The sequence below is a fragment of the Rhincodon typus genome, chromosome 47 (assembly GCF_021869965.1).
Source record: "Rhincodon typus isolate 14 chromosome 47, sRhiTyp1.1, whole genome shotgun sequence".
Classification (NCBI taxonomy): Eukaryota; Metazoa; Chordata; class Chondrichthyes; order Orectolobiformes; family Rhincodontidae; genus Rhincodon; species Rhincodon typus.
This window is the reverse complement of record NC_063378.1, coordinates 5,598,383-5,615,424: the sequence shown is the minus strand read 5'-3', so window position 1 is coordinate 5,615,424 and position 17,042 is coordinate 5,598,383. Positions and strand designations below refer to the sequence as shown.

Sequence of the window (17,042 nt, the reverse complement as noted above, 5' to 3'; positions counted from 1 at the left end):
ATATGTGCCCAGATGTCATTGGAGAGGGAGCACACGGTGACCACCAACCCTCTCGATGCCATAAGAGAGAGGTGGGCACCCTGGGGATACAGTGCTCTATTTCCCCCTCCAACTCTATTTTGATTTTGCCCCTTCCCTCTCCCTGTACACCCCTTCACATTCGATGGTTGGCATTGCCTGTAATGAGCTTTGCTTGTGAACATTCAATTGGTTACAAGGGGTGTTTGACCAGTGGTGGTAGGTTTAATTTTTAATAAGTCACGGTGATTTTACTGGTGGGAAGGCCGCTCCATTATGTGTGATAACTTTTCTGGGTAGAAAGAAGAGAAAAATCTTAAAAAGAAAAAAAAAGAAAAATGGGACCTGTTGTGGCACAGGTGGGAACTGTCGTGGAGCAGGTGGGGCCTGTCCAAGCTGGATGAGGTTCCACTTTAACAGGACTAGGACCAATATCCTCGTGGAGAGATTTGAAATTCCCAAGAGAGAGGGTTTAAACTCACTTAGCATGAGAATGGGAATCTGAGGGAGAGCTCCAAATTGGAAGGAGGCAAATCTGTTAACAGGAAGGGATGAAGTGGAATATGAAAGTGGCAGCCAAAATGAAGACAGGCATCGACTAACATTACAATGCAGAAGAATTTCAGAAAGCAGAAATGTAAGAGCCAGTCTTACCTGAGAGTAAGCAACTTGTGCAAGATGTTGGATGACCCAACAGAAACCAAAGCAAATAAACAGAAGCAAATGCCATGATTGAAACCTGGCTCCAATGTGATCAAGACTAGGAACTGAATAGCCAAGGATATTCAATGTTTAGAAAGGACAGGCAAAACGGGGAAAGAAGTAACGCTGAGCTGATAATAAAGGAGAGCATCATTACATTAGCAAGGGAACATCACGGATTGGGAGAACAATCTGTGGAATCTGTTTGGGTTGGAACTAAAAAGCAGCAGGAGGTGACAAACTGTCATGACCCACTTGGAAATAGTGAGCTCTTATTGTGTCCCACTTGTGACAGACGTGTTTAAATCCAGTTAGGTCTCACAAATCAATTTAGTGCAATTTGGAACCAAAACAGAATACATCACTTTCACCATGAATGGAATAAGTAATTCTATTTATAATAAATATATACACTTTAATAAAATAACAATTATGTATTAATTACTAAACTAGTATTAAACATTAGCTATACACCTTTTATCCCTCATTCACAAAAAAAAACACAGGAGACAAAGAGTTTGTCACAAATACTGAGGATGGCGGGGATAAGGAGTTCATAGGCAGTGGAAAAAAGTGGTTCTGTATCACTAGTACAAACTGCTAAAGTAGAATAAGCCATTCTCACAATCCTCTTGATTCTTATCGACGTTGTCTGCAAAGTGATGGACAGTCCTCACTTCACTGGTTGATTGGTTGGACCCGACATCTTTCCTTTCCCCTTTATATTTCAGAATTCTTTCTTTCAGTGTCTCTGAATGTAGTTTTTCTTTTACCAACAGCGAGTAGGAGGGATCACGCAGAAAAGACTGGTACAGACTCAGCTCTCAGAGGTTTCCATTTGTATTTCACTCACGGGGTCTGTCCTAAGCTGCAGCTGGACCAATCAGAAAGCTGTTACTATGTTGAGCTTCCCTGAACCCACAACAGATAGGGCCAATTTGCTTGGACCCACTGTCTCCAAAAACATAGCATTGTCTTATATGCATCACTTAGCTTACTTGTTTTCTTTTCAAATTGGAAACTATTTGCAAACCTTTATTTTTATAGCAGCATCCATTTTTCTGATTTTCAGTCATCAGCTAAAAATAAAAAGACATGGTATTTTGAAAAAAAAATTGGCAGGATTTGCATAACAGCAGAGGTTCCGTGGGGCACGGTATTAATGAAGAGATTAGTGCAGTATGTAGCACTGGTAACACAGTAGTCAGGGATGATATCAGTTTGCCTATAGACTTGGGTAATCCTCATCAGTGTTAATGCTGTCAGGTATGAGTTTCAGGACTGTGTTAGATATGGTTTTCTGGAGCAGTGTATTAACAAGCTACTTGAGATCTAATATTATGTAATGATAAAGTGCCAGTTAATAATGTTGTTGCAAAAGAACCTTTGCGAATGACTGACTATAATATGATAGAATTTTACATTCTCTTTCAATGTGAAGCTGTTCAATTAGAAGCCAGGGTGTTAAATTGGAACAAAGGAAAGAGTGAAGGATGATGGACAAACTGGCTGAGGTGAATTCGGACAACATGTAAAAAGATATGACACACTGTAAGCAACTTATGGCATTTAAATATCAGGAGAAAAGAGGAATAGGCTATTGAGTTGGATGATCAAACATGATCAAAATGAATGCTGGAGCAGGCTCAATGGGCTGAACGGCCTACTCCAACTCCTATATTCTATGTAAATAAATTTATAATTTACAATGGCAAACACAGCCCTACTGACCCTGCAAAGGTTGCCTTATTAACATCGGGGGGGCTAGTGCCTGAAATTGGGAGAGCTGTCTCACATATTCATCAAGTGGTGGCCTAACACAGTCATGCTCAGAGAATCATAGCTTACAGATGATGTCCCAGCCACCAATATCACCATCCCCAGGTATAAGGATAGGACCAGCAGAGGTGGCGGCACAATGAGATATAGTTGGGAGGGAGTTGCCCTAGGAGTCCTCAACATTGAGTCTGGATCCCATACAATTTCATGACATCGGGTCTAACACGAGTAAGGAAACCTCCTGCTGGTTACCCTCCCTCAGCTGATGGATCAGTACCCCTCCATGTTGAACACCACTTGGAGGGAGCACTGAGTGTGGGGAAAGGGTGCAGAGTATACACTGGGTGGAGGAGTTCAATATCGATCAACATTGGCTCGGCAGCACAAATATAATTAATTCCTAAAGGACAAAGCTGCTAGACTAAGTCGGCAGCAGATACTGTAGAAACCAATAAACGGAACAAATATATTAACCTCACCCTCAACAAACTGCATGCCTAAGGTGCGTCCATCCATGATTGTATTGGAGACAAGGTCCTGTCTTAACATTGAGGATATCCTCCATGAAGATGGATGGCATCACCAATGTGACAAATGAGATAACTTTACACACATTCAGCAACTCAAAACTGGGCATTCATAAGGCACTGTGGGTCAGTAGCAGAGGCAGAATTGTACCCCAATATAATCTGCAACTTCATGGTTTTGCACCATTAGGGCTAAATAGGGCTTAAGGAGTGAGTGCTTTTGTGTTGTTGCCAAGTTTCCTCAGCCTACATCGATCTGGGGTGGTTGATAGAGATGTACAGAACAGATCAGGCCCTTCAGTCCACCAGGTCTCTACCTACCAAATGAGAACCCATCACCGATCTGCACTAATCCCAATTTCCGGCACTTGGCCCATAGGCTTTGAATGTTAAGCATTCCAAGTGCATGTCCAAGTACTTTTTACAGGTTGTGAGGTTTCCCACCTCTACTACCCACCCAGGCAAGGGATTCCAGGCCCCCCATCACCCGAGAGATAAAAAACATTTCCTCAATCCCTTCAAAATCTCCTGCCCTTCATCTTAAAATGATGCCTGCTTGTTATTGACCCTTCAACTAAGGGAGGCAGTTGCTTCCTGTCCACCTTGTCCATGCCCCTCTTAATCATATACACCCCTTGGGCAGCACAGTGACTCAGTGGTTAACACTGCTACCTCACAGTGCCATGGAGCCAGGTTCGATTCCAGCCTTGGATGGCTGTCTTTGTGAAGTTTGCATGTTTTTACCGTGTCTGTGTGGGTTTCCTCTGGGGACTCTGATTTCCTCCCACTGTCCAAAGATGTGCAGGTTAGATGGATTGGCCATGCTAAATTGGCTACAGTGACCAGGGATGTGCAGGCTGTGTGGATTAGCCATGGGAAATGTGGGCTTGCAAGGATAGCTTGGAGGACTGGAGCTATATAGGGCTGGGATGCTTTTTGGAGGTTGGTGCAGACTTGATTGACTGAATGATTTCTTTCCACATCTCTAACAGGTCACCCCTCAACCTTCTCTGCTCCAAAGAACACAACCCGACTTTATCCAGCCTCTCTTCATAGCTAAACTGTGACATTCTGGTGAATGCACTCATCCTGGGCAATCACATCCTTCCTACAATGAGGTGACAAGAAGTGTATACAGTCCCCCAGTTCCTCTGAACAGACCATTCAGAAGAAGGCTTACTGGATTTGAGAGATTAATAGAGGGATAGAGTCATAAAACATGGAAACAGACTCTTTGGTTCAACCAGTCCATGCCGATCATAATCCCAAACTAAACTACTCCCACCATCTGTACTTGGCCCATATCCCCCAAACCTTTCCTATCCAATATCCAAATGTATCTTGTATTTTGTAATTGTTCCCACATCCACTACTTCCTGAGGAAGTTCATTCCACAAGCAAACCACCCTCTGTGTAAAAAAATTACCCTCATGTCTTTTTAAATCTCTCTCCTCTCACCTTAAAAATGTGCCCCCTAGTCTTGAAATCCCCCATCCTAGGGAAAAGGCAACTACAGTTAACTCAACCTCTGCCCCTCATTATTTTATAAACTTCGATAAGGTCACCCCTTAATCTCCTATGCTCCAGTGACAAAAAGTCCCAGCCTATCCAGCTTTTCTTTATATCTCAACACTTTCATTGTCAGCAACATCCTGGTAAATCTCTTCTGATGCCTCTGCAGCTTGATAATATTCTTCCTAAGACTGGACGACCAGAACTGGACACAGTATTTCAGAAAAGGCCTCACCAATATCTTGTACAGTCTCAACATGACCATCCAACTCCTATACTGAAAAGACTGAGCAATGAAGGCAAGCGTGCCAAATGCCTTTTTAACCACCTTGCTGACATGTGATGCAAACTTCAAAGAATTATGTATTTGCAACCCTACATCCCTCTGTTCTACAACACTACACAAGGCCCTACCATTAATTGTATAAGCCCTATCCTTGCATTTATCCAAATTGAGCTCCGTATGCAATTTTTCAGCCCAACTCTACTTTCTCTCCGCAGATGCTACCAGACCAGTTGAATTTCTTGAGCCATTTCGTTTTTGCTTGTTTCAGATTTCCGGCAATCGCAGTTCCTTGTTTCATTTTATCCGAATATCCAAATAAGGCCATTCTTGGAATACTGCATTAAATTTTGGCCTCCCTACTCTAGGAATGATGTTGTGAAACTTGAAAAGGTTCACAAAATATTTACAAGAATGTTGCCATGGTTGGAGCTATAGGGAGAAGCTGAATAGACTGGGGCTATTTTCCCTGGAACGTCAGAAGCCGAGGGGTGACCTTATAGAGGTTTATAAAATCATGAGGAGCCAAAGTCTTTTCCCCAGGATAGGGGAGTCCAAAACTAGAGAGCATAGGTTTAAGGTGAGAGGGGAAAGATTTAAAAGGGACCTAAGGGGCAAAGTTTTCACGCAGAGGGTGATGCGTGTATGAGATGAGCTGCCAGAGGAAGTGATGGAGGCAGGTACAATTGCAACATTTAAAAGGTAATTGGATGGGTATATGAATTAGAAGAGTTTAGAGGGATATGAGCCAAATGTTGGCAAGTGGGACTAGATAAATTTAGGAAATCTGGTCACCATGGATGAGTTGGACTGAAAGGCCTGTTTCTGTGCTGTAAAACTCTATCAGTCTATGACTGTAAATGTTATTTTGATCTATACCACAATGAAATTGGTCGAGTAAATACCCAACATTCATTGCGATCAATTTGAAAGTGAGTGTTAAGCCCTGGGGCAAGTCGAACTTAGTTACACTTCACTAAAAATCTGAATCCATTATTCAGGAGTCACAAAGCTAAACGTACCTTTCCAACTGTTCATAGACTGATGTGTCACTGAGCTGTAGATCCTTGAGGAAAAAGATACCAAAGCTAATTCATATCAGTTTCAACAGTAAAAGTGTCTGAAATGATTGAAATACAGAGAAACATACTGTGTAGGTCGAATCGGTCTGATCCTGATCTCCATGTTCCTTCTGTAAAGATAATTGATATATTAAATGTTGAAAGTATAACAATTGTATTGAAGCATCTCAAAGTGTAACATGCTGCATTGAGACATGTTGTTGTTTATTTTCATAGAATCCCTGCAGTGTGGAAGCAGGTCATTTGGCCCATTGAATCCACATCAGCCCTCTGAAGGGCATCCCACCCAAACCCACCCCACTACCCTGTCCCTGTATTTTCTATGGCTAATGCACCTAGCTTGTACATCTTTGGACTGTGGGAGGAAACCAGTGCACCAGGAGGAAACCCACACAGACAGTTGCCGAGGGTGGAATCGAACCTAGGTCCCTGGTGCTGTGACTACTGAACCACCAAGCCCCCTCTTACTGACTGTAATTTTTAAATCAATGTTTTGTTTTACAAGTTTAAAGAATCAAGTACATTCATGGGGTGGTGGGGTGGAGAGGGATATAAAAATTTCAAGCATAAGAGTTGTAATAGTCTCGGGAATGTCCCTTGGGACCTTTCGTTCTATAATTTAAATATCCTGAGCATTAACAATGCTGAAATGAAAGGACTGCTATTGCTTTGTTGGATTTTCGCATTAAGAATACGTCTGGCACCTATTCCATTCAATGGCTAACTCCATCCCATACAGTTGGAGGTGCCCTGCAAACTAGCCCTTGCCCTAGTCCACCCAATCCCCAACCCATGCAAGACAATGAGATGTACATCATAAGAGTTCAACAACACACATCTTCTGCAGTACTGTGTGCAGTTCTGTCGCCCTGTTATAGGAAGAATATTATTAAACTGGAGAGCGTTCAGAAATGATTTACTAGGATGTTGCTAGGAATGGAGGGTTTGACATATATAAAAATAGACTGGAAAGGCTGGGATGTGGGAGGTTGAGGTTTATAAAATCATGAGGGGCATGGATAACATGAATGACAAGAGTCTTTTCCCGAAGTTGGGGGAGTTCGAAACAGGGGGGAATATTTTTAAGATGAGAGAAGAAAGATTTGAAAAGGACATGAGGGGCAACCTTTTTATACAGATAATAGTTCATGTGTGGAATGACCTGCCAGAGAAAGTGGTGATACAGGTACTTTTAAAATGTCTAAAAGGCATTTGGATAACTTCATGAACAGGAAAGGTTTGGAGGGAGTAGGAACTGCAGATGCTGGAGAATCTGAGATAACAAGGTGTAGAGGGCTTCCTGCTCCTATGATGCTGCTTGGCCTGCTGTGTTCATTCAGCTCTACACCTTGTTATCTAAGGTTTGGAGGGATATGGGCCAAACGCAGTCGTTGGGATTAGCTCAGTTTGGTCAGCATGGACTGGTTGGATCGAAGGGTCTGTTTCCATGCTGTACAACTGGATGGTGTTGAGCTTCTGGAGTATCGTTGGAGCTGCACATATCCAGGCAAGTGGGGAGTATTCCATCACACTTCTGATTTGTGCCTTTTTAGATGGTGGACAGGCTTCGGGGAGTCAGGAGGTGAGCTACTCGCTACAGGATTCCCAATCCCTTACCTGATCTTGTAGCCACAGTATTTATACGACTAGTCCAGTTCAGTGGCTGGTCAATGGTGAGCCCTAGGCTGTTGATAGTATGGGATTCAGTGACAGTAATGAATGCCAATGGGAGATGTTTAGATTCTTTATTGACTGATACAATTCCGTTTGCTTCACCTACCCTTTGTGTTATGGACCATACCAGACCCCCTCAAAATATATTAAGAAGGTAGCCTAGACCCTAACTTTTTCTTATTTTAAAGACAAATATAAAGTGCTGTGCTCCTGATACAATTTGATTGGTCAAATTACTCGACGTTAAGCAAAATGCAATTTATTCAAACGCTATGGATAAAATAAAACAAAAGAAGGAAAAACTTAGAATAACAACTCTTTTGGAAATCTTAGAATAACAGATAGAGTAATGATTACTAATTAACTGTTCCAATGTAGTGACGTCCCATAAACACACCCTTTGTTGAAAAAGCAAATTCAGAAATCAGATTTTTTTCACATGCAATGCCAGCAATAGGAAGAGAAACCCAGCTTCTAGCTGTAACAGAGAAATATAGCTTCTATTTCTCCAAAGCTCCAACTGCTTCTACTTAGTCAAAAAGCCAAAAAAGAAGACTGGAAATCCTGGTCAGTGAGAGCTGGCTACACCCATCCAGGCAGCTTCTATTGTTCCAAAAAAACCCCAAGAATTTACACATTGTTTACATTACCACAGACTGCTCATTATTTCTCAGTCAATCTCTCTTAAAAAAAAAACCAGGACAAAATACACCTCTTAAAGCCACATCATGGTCACATTTGAAACAGTGATTCACAGGTCAGAATTGACAATCTGAATCTAGTAATAATTACCCATCCTCCAATTTCTTTCCAATTATTTGAAACTTTTCAACTCATCACTGAATTTCCTGCTACTGGAAACAATTTCTCAAGAGTTCTCTCGGTTTTTTTTTTGGTTTAAAAAATTACTGCAATTGCAACATCTCTTGTTTAACTGATACAAATAACAGTAGCCTTAAAATGAGCACTTACCTCATCATTTTCTGATGGCATGAGGTTTTCATAGGTTGGCATGCTGATGGTACCACTCACTGTAGGTAGAATGTATCTTCCTGAAATCAATGCAGCAACAGAGGTGACTAAACCAGGTAGGTAGAGAATTTAATGAAATACATGCACAGAATGCCAGTGAAACTCTGCAGGTCTGGCAGCATCTGTGTGTGTGAGAGAAAGAGAGAAGCATTTAACTTCTCGAATCCAGAACGGCTCTTCTTGAGAGCTGAAAGATGTTGGAAAATGGTTGGAAATCTGTCAGCTCTGAAGAAAAGTCATACTAGACTCAAAACGTTAACTCTGTTCCTTTCTATTATACCTGCTGAGATTATTCCAACATTCTCTGTTTCCAGTTCAGGTTTCCAACATCCACAGTATTTTGCTCTGACTGGAGGATTTGCTGAGCTCACCTTCCTTGGCAAACGCTGCTCTCAAAAAATTTTGAAGCAAGTGTCATAGATAATGAGATTTCCTGTCTTGTCTCAGTTTTGCCCCCCGCTGTGTTCAAAGTAAAGGCTACCATCCATCAGATGCAGGATAAATCAACTCATTTTTCCACAGAAACTTTTAACAGGAGCTGTTACTCCTGTCATCAAGGATATATACTTAAGGCAGACATATTCTAGTTATTTTTGAATAGATGTAATGTATCTTTTTCATAAAGTTGTTCAATCAAATACATATAATAACTGCCCCTATTTTCATTTGTTCAACAGTGCATTACTTCTCTAGAATTACTGAACAACAAAAAAAACCTTCAATGGAAAAATTTACAAAATTGAGCATGGTGGTATTTAACAGATGGGCGAATTAAATTATCCCCACAGATGAGTATCCTCACAGAATTGTTACGGAGCAGAAATGAACTATTTGGCCCATTGTGTGTGGCCTGGTTCTAATCCCCAAGTGCCAATTTCCTGCTTTTTACCGCATCTCCCCTTGCACACCAAATAGCCATCCAATATCCTTCTTTAGTGCCTCCATTGAACCTGCCTCCAACACATTTCCAGACATTGCATTCCACACTCTTAACAGCTCGCTGGGTGAAAAAAGGTCTTTTCCTCACATCACCCTTGCTTTGCACATCACTTGAAACCTACAGGCCCTGACTCATATTCCTTTCATGTGCATGAACAACTCCTCCCTCTTTACTGTATCCAGTCCACTCATAATTCCTTTACTCCCTCACTGATAACCCATTGTGACAGCCGTGTTGACACCATCTGCGATGGTCTCTGTTTGGGAATAAATCGAGTTTTGTCACCCTATGAACATACCTGTTTGTGTCCGAGACATTTTCTGGATTTTGAAGAGTAAGACAGCGATAGCCATGAGCTCTGTGATGGAGGTGACAGCCAAAACCACAATAGCAGCTTTCCATTCGTTACTGCTGCAGTTATCTGACTGGGTGAAAGCTACAAAACAAAAAAAGGGGTTTAAGTCAGCATCCTCATTGCTTTTGCTTACTTTCAAGTGGCCTGTTGAACATTGATGGTGAGATCACGTGGTTACTGCACAGGATTATCCATTCGGAGTAGGATCTTGCTTGGTCCCATTTTCCCCAATGGGTACAACACTGGTATTTACCTAGAAATGTGAAAAATTGAGTAAATGTACCAAAAGCAGAACAAATCTAACCTCCTCCCCATCACCAGCAAGGTGGCATATTGTGACAGTGCTATCAAGTGGCAATTATAGAGTCACAAAGTCATACAGCATCGAAACAGAACCTTGGGTCCAGCCCATCCGTGCCAGCCAGGCATCCCAATCTGATCCAATCACTTTTTAAAATCTTTCCCTTCTCACCTTAAACCTCTAGTTTTGGACTCCCACACCCTAGAAAAATACCTTGGCTATTCACCCTATCCATGCTCCTGATGATTTTATAAACCTCCCTAAGATCATCCTTCAGCCTCTGATATCCCAGCGAAAGAAGTCCCAGGCTATCTAATCTCTCCTTATAACTCAAACTCTCCAATCTCGGGAACATCCTTGTAAATCTTTTTTGCACCCTTTCCAGTTTAATAACATCATTCCTAAAGCAGGGCGACCAAAATTGTACGCAGCACTCCAAATGTGGCCTCACCAATGTTTTGTAATCTCTCCTCATAACAAAACTGTGAACATAAGAGCCTGTAACAAAGTAAACTGTACCAGAGACCATTGCAGACAAACATTAGTGCACTGTTCACTGTGAATCAATCTGAATACACTATACTCACTGTCCAATTTCAAGAAGTAAGCCTCGCTTGCTTTTTCACTCACAGGGCTCTGTGCAATACATTGATAGCTGCCGATATGGCTTGTGCCAACATTAATTATCATCAATGTGGCCTTTTCTGAGGAAAGCTTTATCTCCCCATTGCTGTTGACAAGACTCCCATTGAAGATCCAAATTATGTCAGTCCAATTTCCAAGTACATGGCACCTCAGGATAACTGTGTCATTCTCGTTCACTGCTTCTGAAACATTGGATGTAATAGACACAGAGGAGATTGGCTCTGTGAAGGTAAATAGAAATTAAGAATCAACCACTCATCCTGGATAAAACATTTAAATATTTTGTTATAAAAATACTAAAATATGATATATCCACGATATATGTAAAACTTCATCGAGTCATACAGCACTGAAACAGACCCTTTGGTCCAACCAGTCCATGCTGACCATAATCCCAAACTAAACTAATCCCACCTGCCTGTGCTTGGCCCATATCCCACTAAACATTTCTTATTCATGTACTCATCTAAATGTCTGTTAAACATTGTAACTGTACTAACATTCACTGCTTCCTCTGGAAGTTCATTCCACACACACGAACCACTCTACGTAAAAAAAATTCCCCTCCTGTCACCCTAAATATATGGGCCCTAGTCTTGAAATGCCCTACCCTAGACAGCATTCATCTATATCCTTTATGATTTTATAAATGTCTATAAGGTTACCTCTTAACCTCCTATGCTCCAGCAGAAAATGTTCCAAGCCTATCCAGCCTCATCCATTGCACTGTGGCACAGGAGCCCATCCAAGACAGGGGAGCAAAAAGACAAGTGGTAGTTGTAGGGGTTTCTATAATCAGGGGAATAGATAGTATCCTTTGTAAGCAGGATCGAGAGTCTCGCATGGTGTTGCCTGCCTGGTGGCAGGGTAAGGGATATCTCTGAACGGCTTGAAAGGATATTGGAGAGGGAGGGGGAAGGTCCAGTTGTTGTGGTCCACATTGGAACAAACAACATAGGCAAGACTAGAAAAAAGGACTTTTCAGGGATTATCAAGAGCTTGGAACGAAATGAAAGAGCAGGTCCTCAAAGGTTATAATCTTCAGATTACTGCCTGAGCCACAAGCACATTGGCTTAGGGTCAAGAGAATGAGGGAAGTAAACACGTGGCTAAAAGAGTGGTGTGGGAAAGAGGTGTTCCTTTTCATAGGGCACTGGCATCTGTACCGTTGGGACAGCCTACACCTGAACCAAGCTGGGACCAATGTTGTCGCAAAAAGGGTAAAAAGGCTGGTCAACAGGATTTTAAATTAGAAAGTGGGGGGAAGGCAAGGGTAAAAATTCCCCCAGTGGGGAACAAAGCAGCAGGTTAACATCTGTAGGGGTAGAAAAATATGAAAAAAATATCTGGAAAGGAGAACTCAGGCGAGGTAAATCTCCAGCACAGACACAAATAGGACAGAATATTTGGAAAAGATTAGGAATCAAACTTCAAGCACACTGGATAAACGAGTGACAATGAGAAGTGGGACGGTTAATCCAGGACTGAGAGTGTTATCTATGAATGCACGCTGTATGAGAAAGAAGGTAAATGAACTTGTGACGCATGTCGAAATTGGCAGATATGATGTGGTGGACATCACAGGCTGCAAGGGGATCAGGATTGGGAGCTGAATATACACCTTATCAAAAAGATAGGCAGTTGGGCAGAGGGGGTGGGGTTGCCTTATTAGTAAAAAATGAAATTAAATCAATAGTAAGAAATGAAGTAGGGTCAGATAGTGTAGAATCTGTTTGGGTAGAGTTGCGGCACCGCAGAGGTAAAAAAAGACATTGTTGGAATTATGTACAGGCCTCCAAACAATAGGCAGGATCTAGGGTGCAAGATACACCATGAGATACAAAAGGTGTGTAAGAAAGGCTAAGTTACGGTGATCATGGGTACTTCAATATGCAGGTGGACTGGGAAAATCATATTGGGAGTGGATTGCAAGAAAAGGATTTTGTGAAATGTCTAAGAGATGGCTTTTTGGAGCAGCTTGTGGTGGAGCACACTAGGGAACAGACAATACTGGATTTAGTGTTGTGCAATGAGGCAGACTTGATAAGGGTGCTTAAGGTGAAGGAAACTTTAGGAGGCAGTGATCATAATATGATTGAATTTGAGAGGGAGAAGTTAGAATCAGAGGTAATGGTATTACAGCTGAATAAAGGCAACTACAGAGGCATGAGGGAGGAGCTGGGCAGAATGGACTGGGAGAGGACCCTGGCAGGAAAGACAGTGGAACAGTAATGGCAAGAGTTTCGAGGACTAATTCAGGAGTCACAGCAAAAATTCATTCCTTGGAAAAAGAAGCATGGTACAGGAACAATGAGGCAACCATGGCTGACTAGGGAAGTCAGGGATAGCATAAAAGCAAAAGAGAAAGCATATATTGTGGGGAAGGGCAGTGGGAAACCAGAGGATTAGGAAGCTTACAAAGACCAACAGAGGGCAACAAAAAAGAAATAAGGAGGGAGAAGATTAAATATGAGGGCAAGCTAGCCAGTAATATAAAGGAGGACTGTAAGGGTTTCTTTAGATATATAAAGGGCAAAAGAGAGGCAAAAGTGGACATTGGACCACTGGAAAATGAAACTGGAGAGATAGTAGTGGGGAACAAGGAAATGTGTGAGGAACTGAAATACTTTGCATCAGTCTTCACAATGGAAGACACGAGTAATACTCCAAAAATTCAAGACAGTCAGGGGACAGAATTGAGTATGGTGGCCATCACCAAGGAGAAGGTGCTAGAAAAATTGAATGGCCCGAAGTTGGATAAATATCCAGGATCAGATGGACTACATCCCAGAGTTCTTAAGGAGATAGCTGAAGAGATAGTGGAAGCGTTGGTGGTGATCTTTCAGGAATCACGAGAGTCAGGGAGGGTCCCAGAGCACTGGAAAATTGCTAACATGATACCACTGTTTAAAAAGGGAGCAAGGCAAAAGACTGAAAATTGCAGGCCGATTAGCCTAACCTCGGTTCGTGAGTAAGATTTTAGAGTCCATTGTGAAGGATGAAATTTCCGAATACTTGGAAGTGCATGGTAAAATAGGGCAAAGTCAACATGGCTTCATCAAGGGGAGGTCATTCCTGACAAATCTGTTAGAATTCTTTGAGGAAATAATGAGCAGGTTAGACCAAGGAGAGCCAATAGATGTTATCTACCTGGACTTCAAGAAGGCCTTTGACAAGGTGCCACACAGGGGGCTGCTGAGTAAGATAAGGGTCCACGGTGTTAGAGGCAAGGCTCTAGCATGGATAGAAGATTGGCCGTCTGGCAGGAAGCAGAAAGTGGGGATAAATGCGTACTTCTCAGGATGGCAACCGGTGACAAGTGGGGTTCCACAAGGGTCAGTGTTGGGACACAATTTTTCACTTTATGTGTTGATGATCTAGATGAAGGAACTGAGGGCATTCTGGCTAAGTTTGCAGATGATACAAAGATAGATAGAGAGAGTAGTATTGAGGATGTGGGGAGGCTGCAGAAGGATTTGGACAGGTTCGGAGAGTGGGCAAAGAAATGGCAGATGGAGTACAACGTGGGAAAGTGTGAGGTCATGCACTTTGTTAAGAAGAATAAAAGCATGGACAATTTTCTAAATGGGGAAAAAATTCAGAAGTCTGAAGTGCAAAGAGACTTGCGAGTTTTAGTCCAGGATTCTCTCAAGGTAAACTTGCAGGTTGAGTCAGTCGTTAGGAAGGCAAGTGCAACTTTGGCATTTATTTTGAGAGGACTTGAATATAAAAGCAGTGATGTACTTCTGACTCTCTATAAGGCTCTGGTCAGGTCACACTTGGAGTATTGTGCCCAGTTTTGGGCCTCATATCTCAGGAAGGATGTATTGGCCCTGGAGTGGGTTCAGAGGAGGTTCACGAGAATGGTCCCAGGAATGAAAAGCTTAACATATGAAGAACGTTTGAGGACTCTGGGTCTATACTTGATGGAGTTTATGAGGATGAAGAGGGATCTAACTGAAATTTACAGAATACTGGACAGAGCGGATGTTGGAAAGATATTTCCATTGGGCGGAGAGACGAGGACCTGAGGACAGTAGAGTAAAGGGAAGACCTCTTAGAAGAGAGATAAGGAGAAACTTCTTCAGCCAGAGAGTGGTGAATCTATGGGATTCACTGCCACAGAAGGCTGTGGAGGCCAGACCATTGAGTATATTTAAGACGGAGTGAGATAGATTCTTGATTGTCAAGGGGATCAAAGGTTACGGGGAGAAAGCGGGAGAATGGGGTTATCAGCCATGATTGAATAGTGGCTTGCCAATGGGATACAAAATTCGATTAAAGGCAGGAGACAGAGAATGGTTGTGATGGGTTATTTTTTGGACTAGAGATTGTCACCAGCAGTGTTCCATATGGATTGGTGCCTGGTCCACTTTTGTTTGTCATTTAAATAAATGATTTAGATGAGAATACGGAAGGCATAGTTAGTAATGGTTAGTTTGTGGATGACAGTGAGCAGTGAAGAAGGTTATCTAAGATTACAAAGAGATCTTGACAAATTGGGTCAATGGGCTGAGGAGTGTCAGATGGAGTTTAATTCAGATAATTGCGAGGTATTGTATTTTGGTAAAACAAACTAGGGCAGGAGATATACAATTAATGGCAGGGCCCTGAGCTGATTTGTAGAACAGAGATCTAGGGGTTCAGATCCATAATCCTTTGAAGTTTGCATCCTATGTAGACAAGGTGATTAAGAAGGCATTTAGCATGCATGTCTTCATTGCACAGACCTGTATGTATAGGAACTGGGAAGTCATGTCGAAGTTGTACAGAACGTTGGTGAGGCCTCTTCTGGAGCACTGTGTCCAGTTCTGGTCACCTTGTTATACGAAGGATATCATTAGGCTGGAGAGGGTTCAGAAGAGATTTACCAGGATGTTGCCAGGAATACAGGGTTTGAGTTATAAGGAGAGGCTGGATAGGCTGGGACTCTTTTCATTGGAGAGTAAAAGGTTAAGGGGCAACCATATAGAGGTTTATAAAATCATGAGGGATATAGACAGGGTTAATGGCAGGTGTCTTTTCCCAAGGGTGGGGCATTTCAAGACTAGGGACCATATTTTTAAGGTGAGAGGAGAGAGATTTAAAAAGGCCATGGGGGCAAATTTTTTTTTACACAGAGCATGGTTCGTGTTTGGAGTGGACTTCCATAGAAGGTGATGGGTTTCAGGTGTAGTTACAGCATTTAAAAGACATTTGGATAAGCACATGAATAAAACTGTTTGGAGGGATATGGGCCAAGTGGAGGCAGGTGGAACTGGTTTAGTTTGGAATTATGTTCAGCATGGACTGGTTGGACCGAAGGGTCTGTTTCTCTGCTGTATGACTCCCTGACTCGAAAATTCTCTTGACTCACCCAGGCCATCAGCAATGGTAAATTTCACAATGGCTTGGATAAGGAAAACACTCCTGTTACTCACCAAATACAAAAAGGTTCATTGCTGCATCCGTTGTATCACCAGTGAATGAGTTCACTGTAACACTGTACTCTCCGCTGTCTGAAACATTCACTGATTTGAGCAAGAGAGAGCCGTTACTGTGTAAGAACTCCACCCGTCCTGTGTAAAGATTATTAATATCTGATGTTTCTCCAATCCACGCAAGGACATCTGAACCGTTGTGTCTCCAAACCCCACTCCTCACCCTCTCCGACGGTCTGACTGACAGGATCACAGGGTTTCCGATTGCTGCATTAATCAGCCTCTCACTCACTGAGATGGTCAAAGCCTCAGAGTCAACTACAAGGGGAAGAAGAATCCCAGGTTAGCGTTCAGACAGTTAAATTGTAAATGGTGACAGGGCGCAGATTATGAAATCAGTTGCTGAGGTTGTATTTAATTTATCCTCACCACCATCCCCTCCCACCCCACAGTCTTCGTCCTAGCCCTCAATACCAACGTGAGAAATTCACTCTCACCGACAAATAGAAGTGACCAAACAGCAAGGGCAGTGAGCCGGGCTCTCTCCATCCTAACAGAGCAGTGTTGGTTCCTGTTCTAGCCAGTGTCCTGCCAGCGGTCCCTGGTTAATGAACCAGATTAATTTTTAACTAAAGCAAACATGGCTCTGAATTGGGTCAGAGTTACTCAACTACGTGGAGCAGATGAGAGTTAGAATATTGATGTTGGGACTCTCCCATTCAACATTTGGAGCTCAGAACAGGAATAGTGAAGTAATAATTTTAAAAAATCA

General features: G+C 42.3%; 1 protein-coding gene across 1 annotated transcript; it reads right to left on the bottom strand.

Moving 5' to 3' along the window:
* Positions 1-1,097: 1,097 nt before the first annotated feature.
* On the bottom strand, positions 1,098-16,831 carry LOC125487961 (carcinoembryonic antigen-related cell adhesion molecule 2-like). The gene is made up of 8 exons (XM_048620674.1): positions 16,768-16,831; positions 16,271-16,588; positions 10,793-11,071; positions 9,848-9,985; positions 8,550-8,629; positions 5,972-6,013; positions 5,844-5,887; positions 1,098-1,594 (listed from the first exon to the last, which is right to left on the bottom strand). The coding sequence occupies exons 1-8, from the start codon at positions 16,817-16,819 to the stop codon at positions 1,570-1,572; spliced, it is 978 nt and encodes a 325-aa protein (XP_048476631.1). The 5' UTR covers positions 16,820-16,831; the 3' UTR covers positions 1,098-1,569.
* Positions 16,832-17,042: the final 211 nt, after the last annotated feature.

Bases quoted from the DNA above. Each gene is read 5' to 3' on its own strand.
- LOC125487961 (XM_048620674.1), bottom strand. From the start codon at position 16,819: ATGGAGAGAGCCCGGCTCACTGCCCTTGCTGTTTGGTCACTTCTATTT. The intron at 9,986-10,792 runs GTGAGTATAGTG...TTTGTTTTGTAG, and splicing joins TTACTTCTTGAAATTGGACA to CTTTCACCCAGTCAGATAAC. The intron at 5,888-5,971 runs GTATGTTTCTCT...TTTTTCCTCAAG, and splicing joins AGACCGATTCGACCTACACA to GATCTACAGCTCAGTGACAC.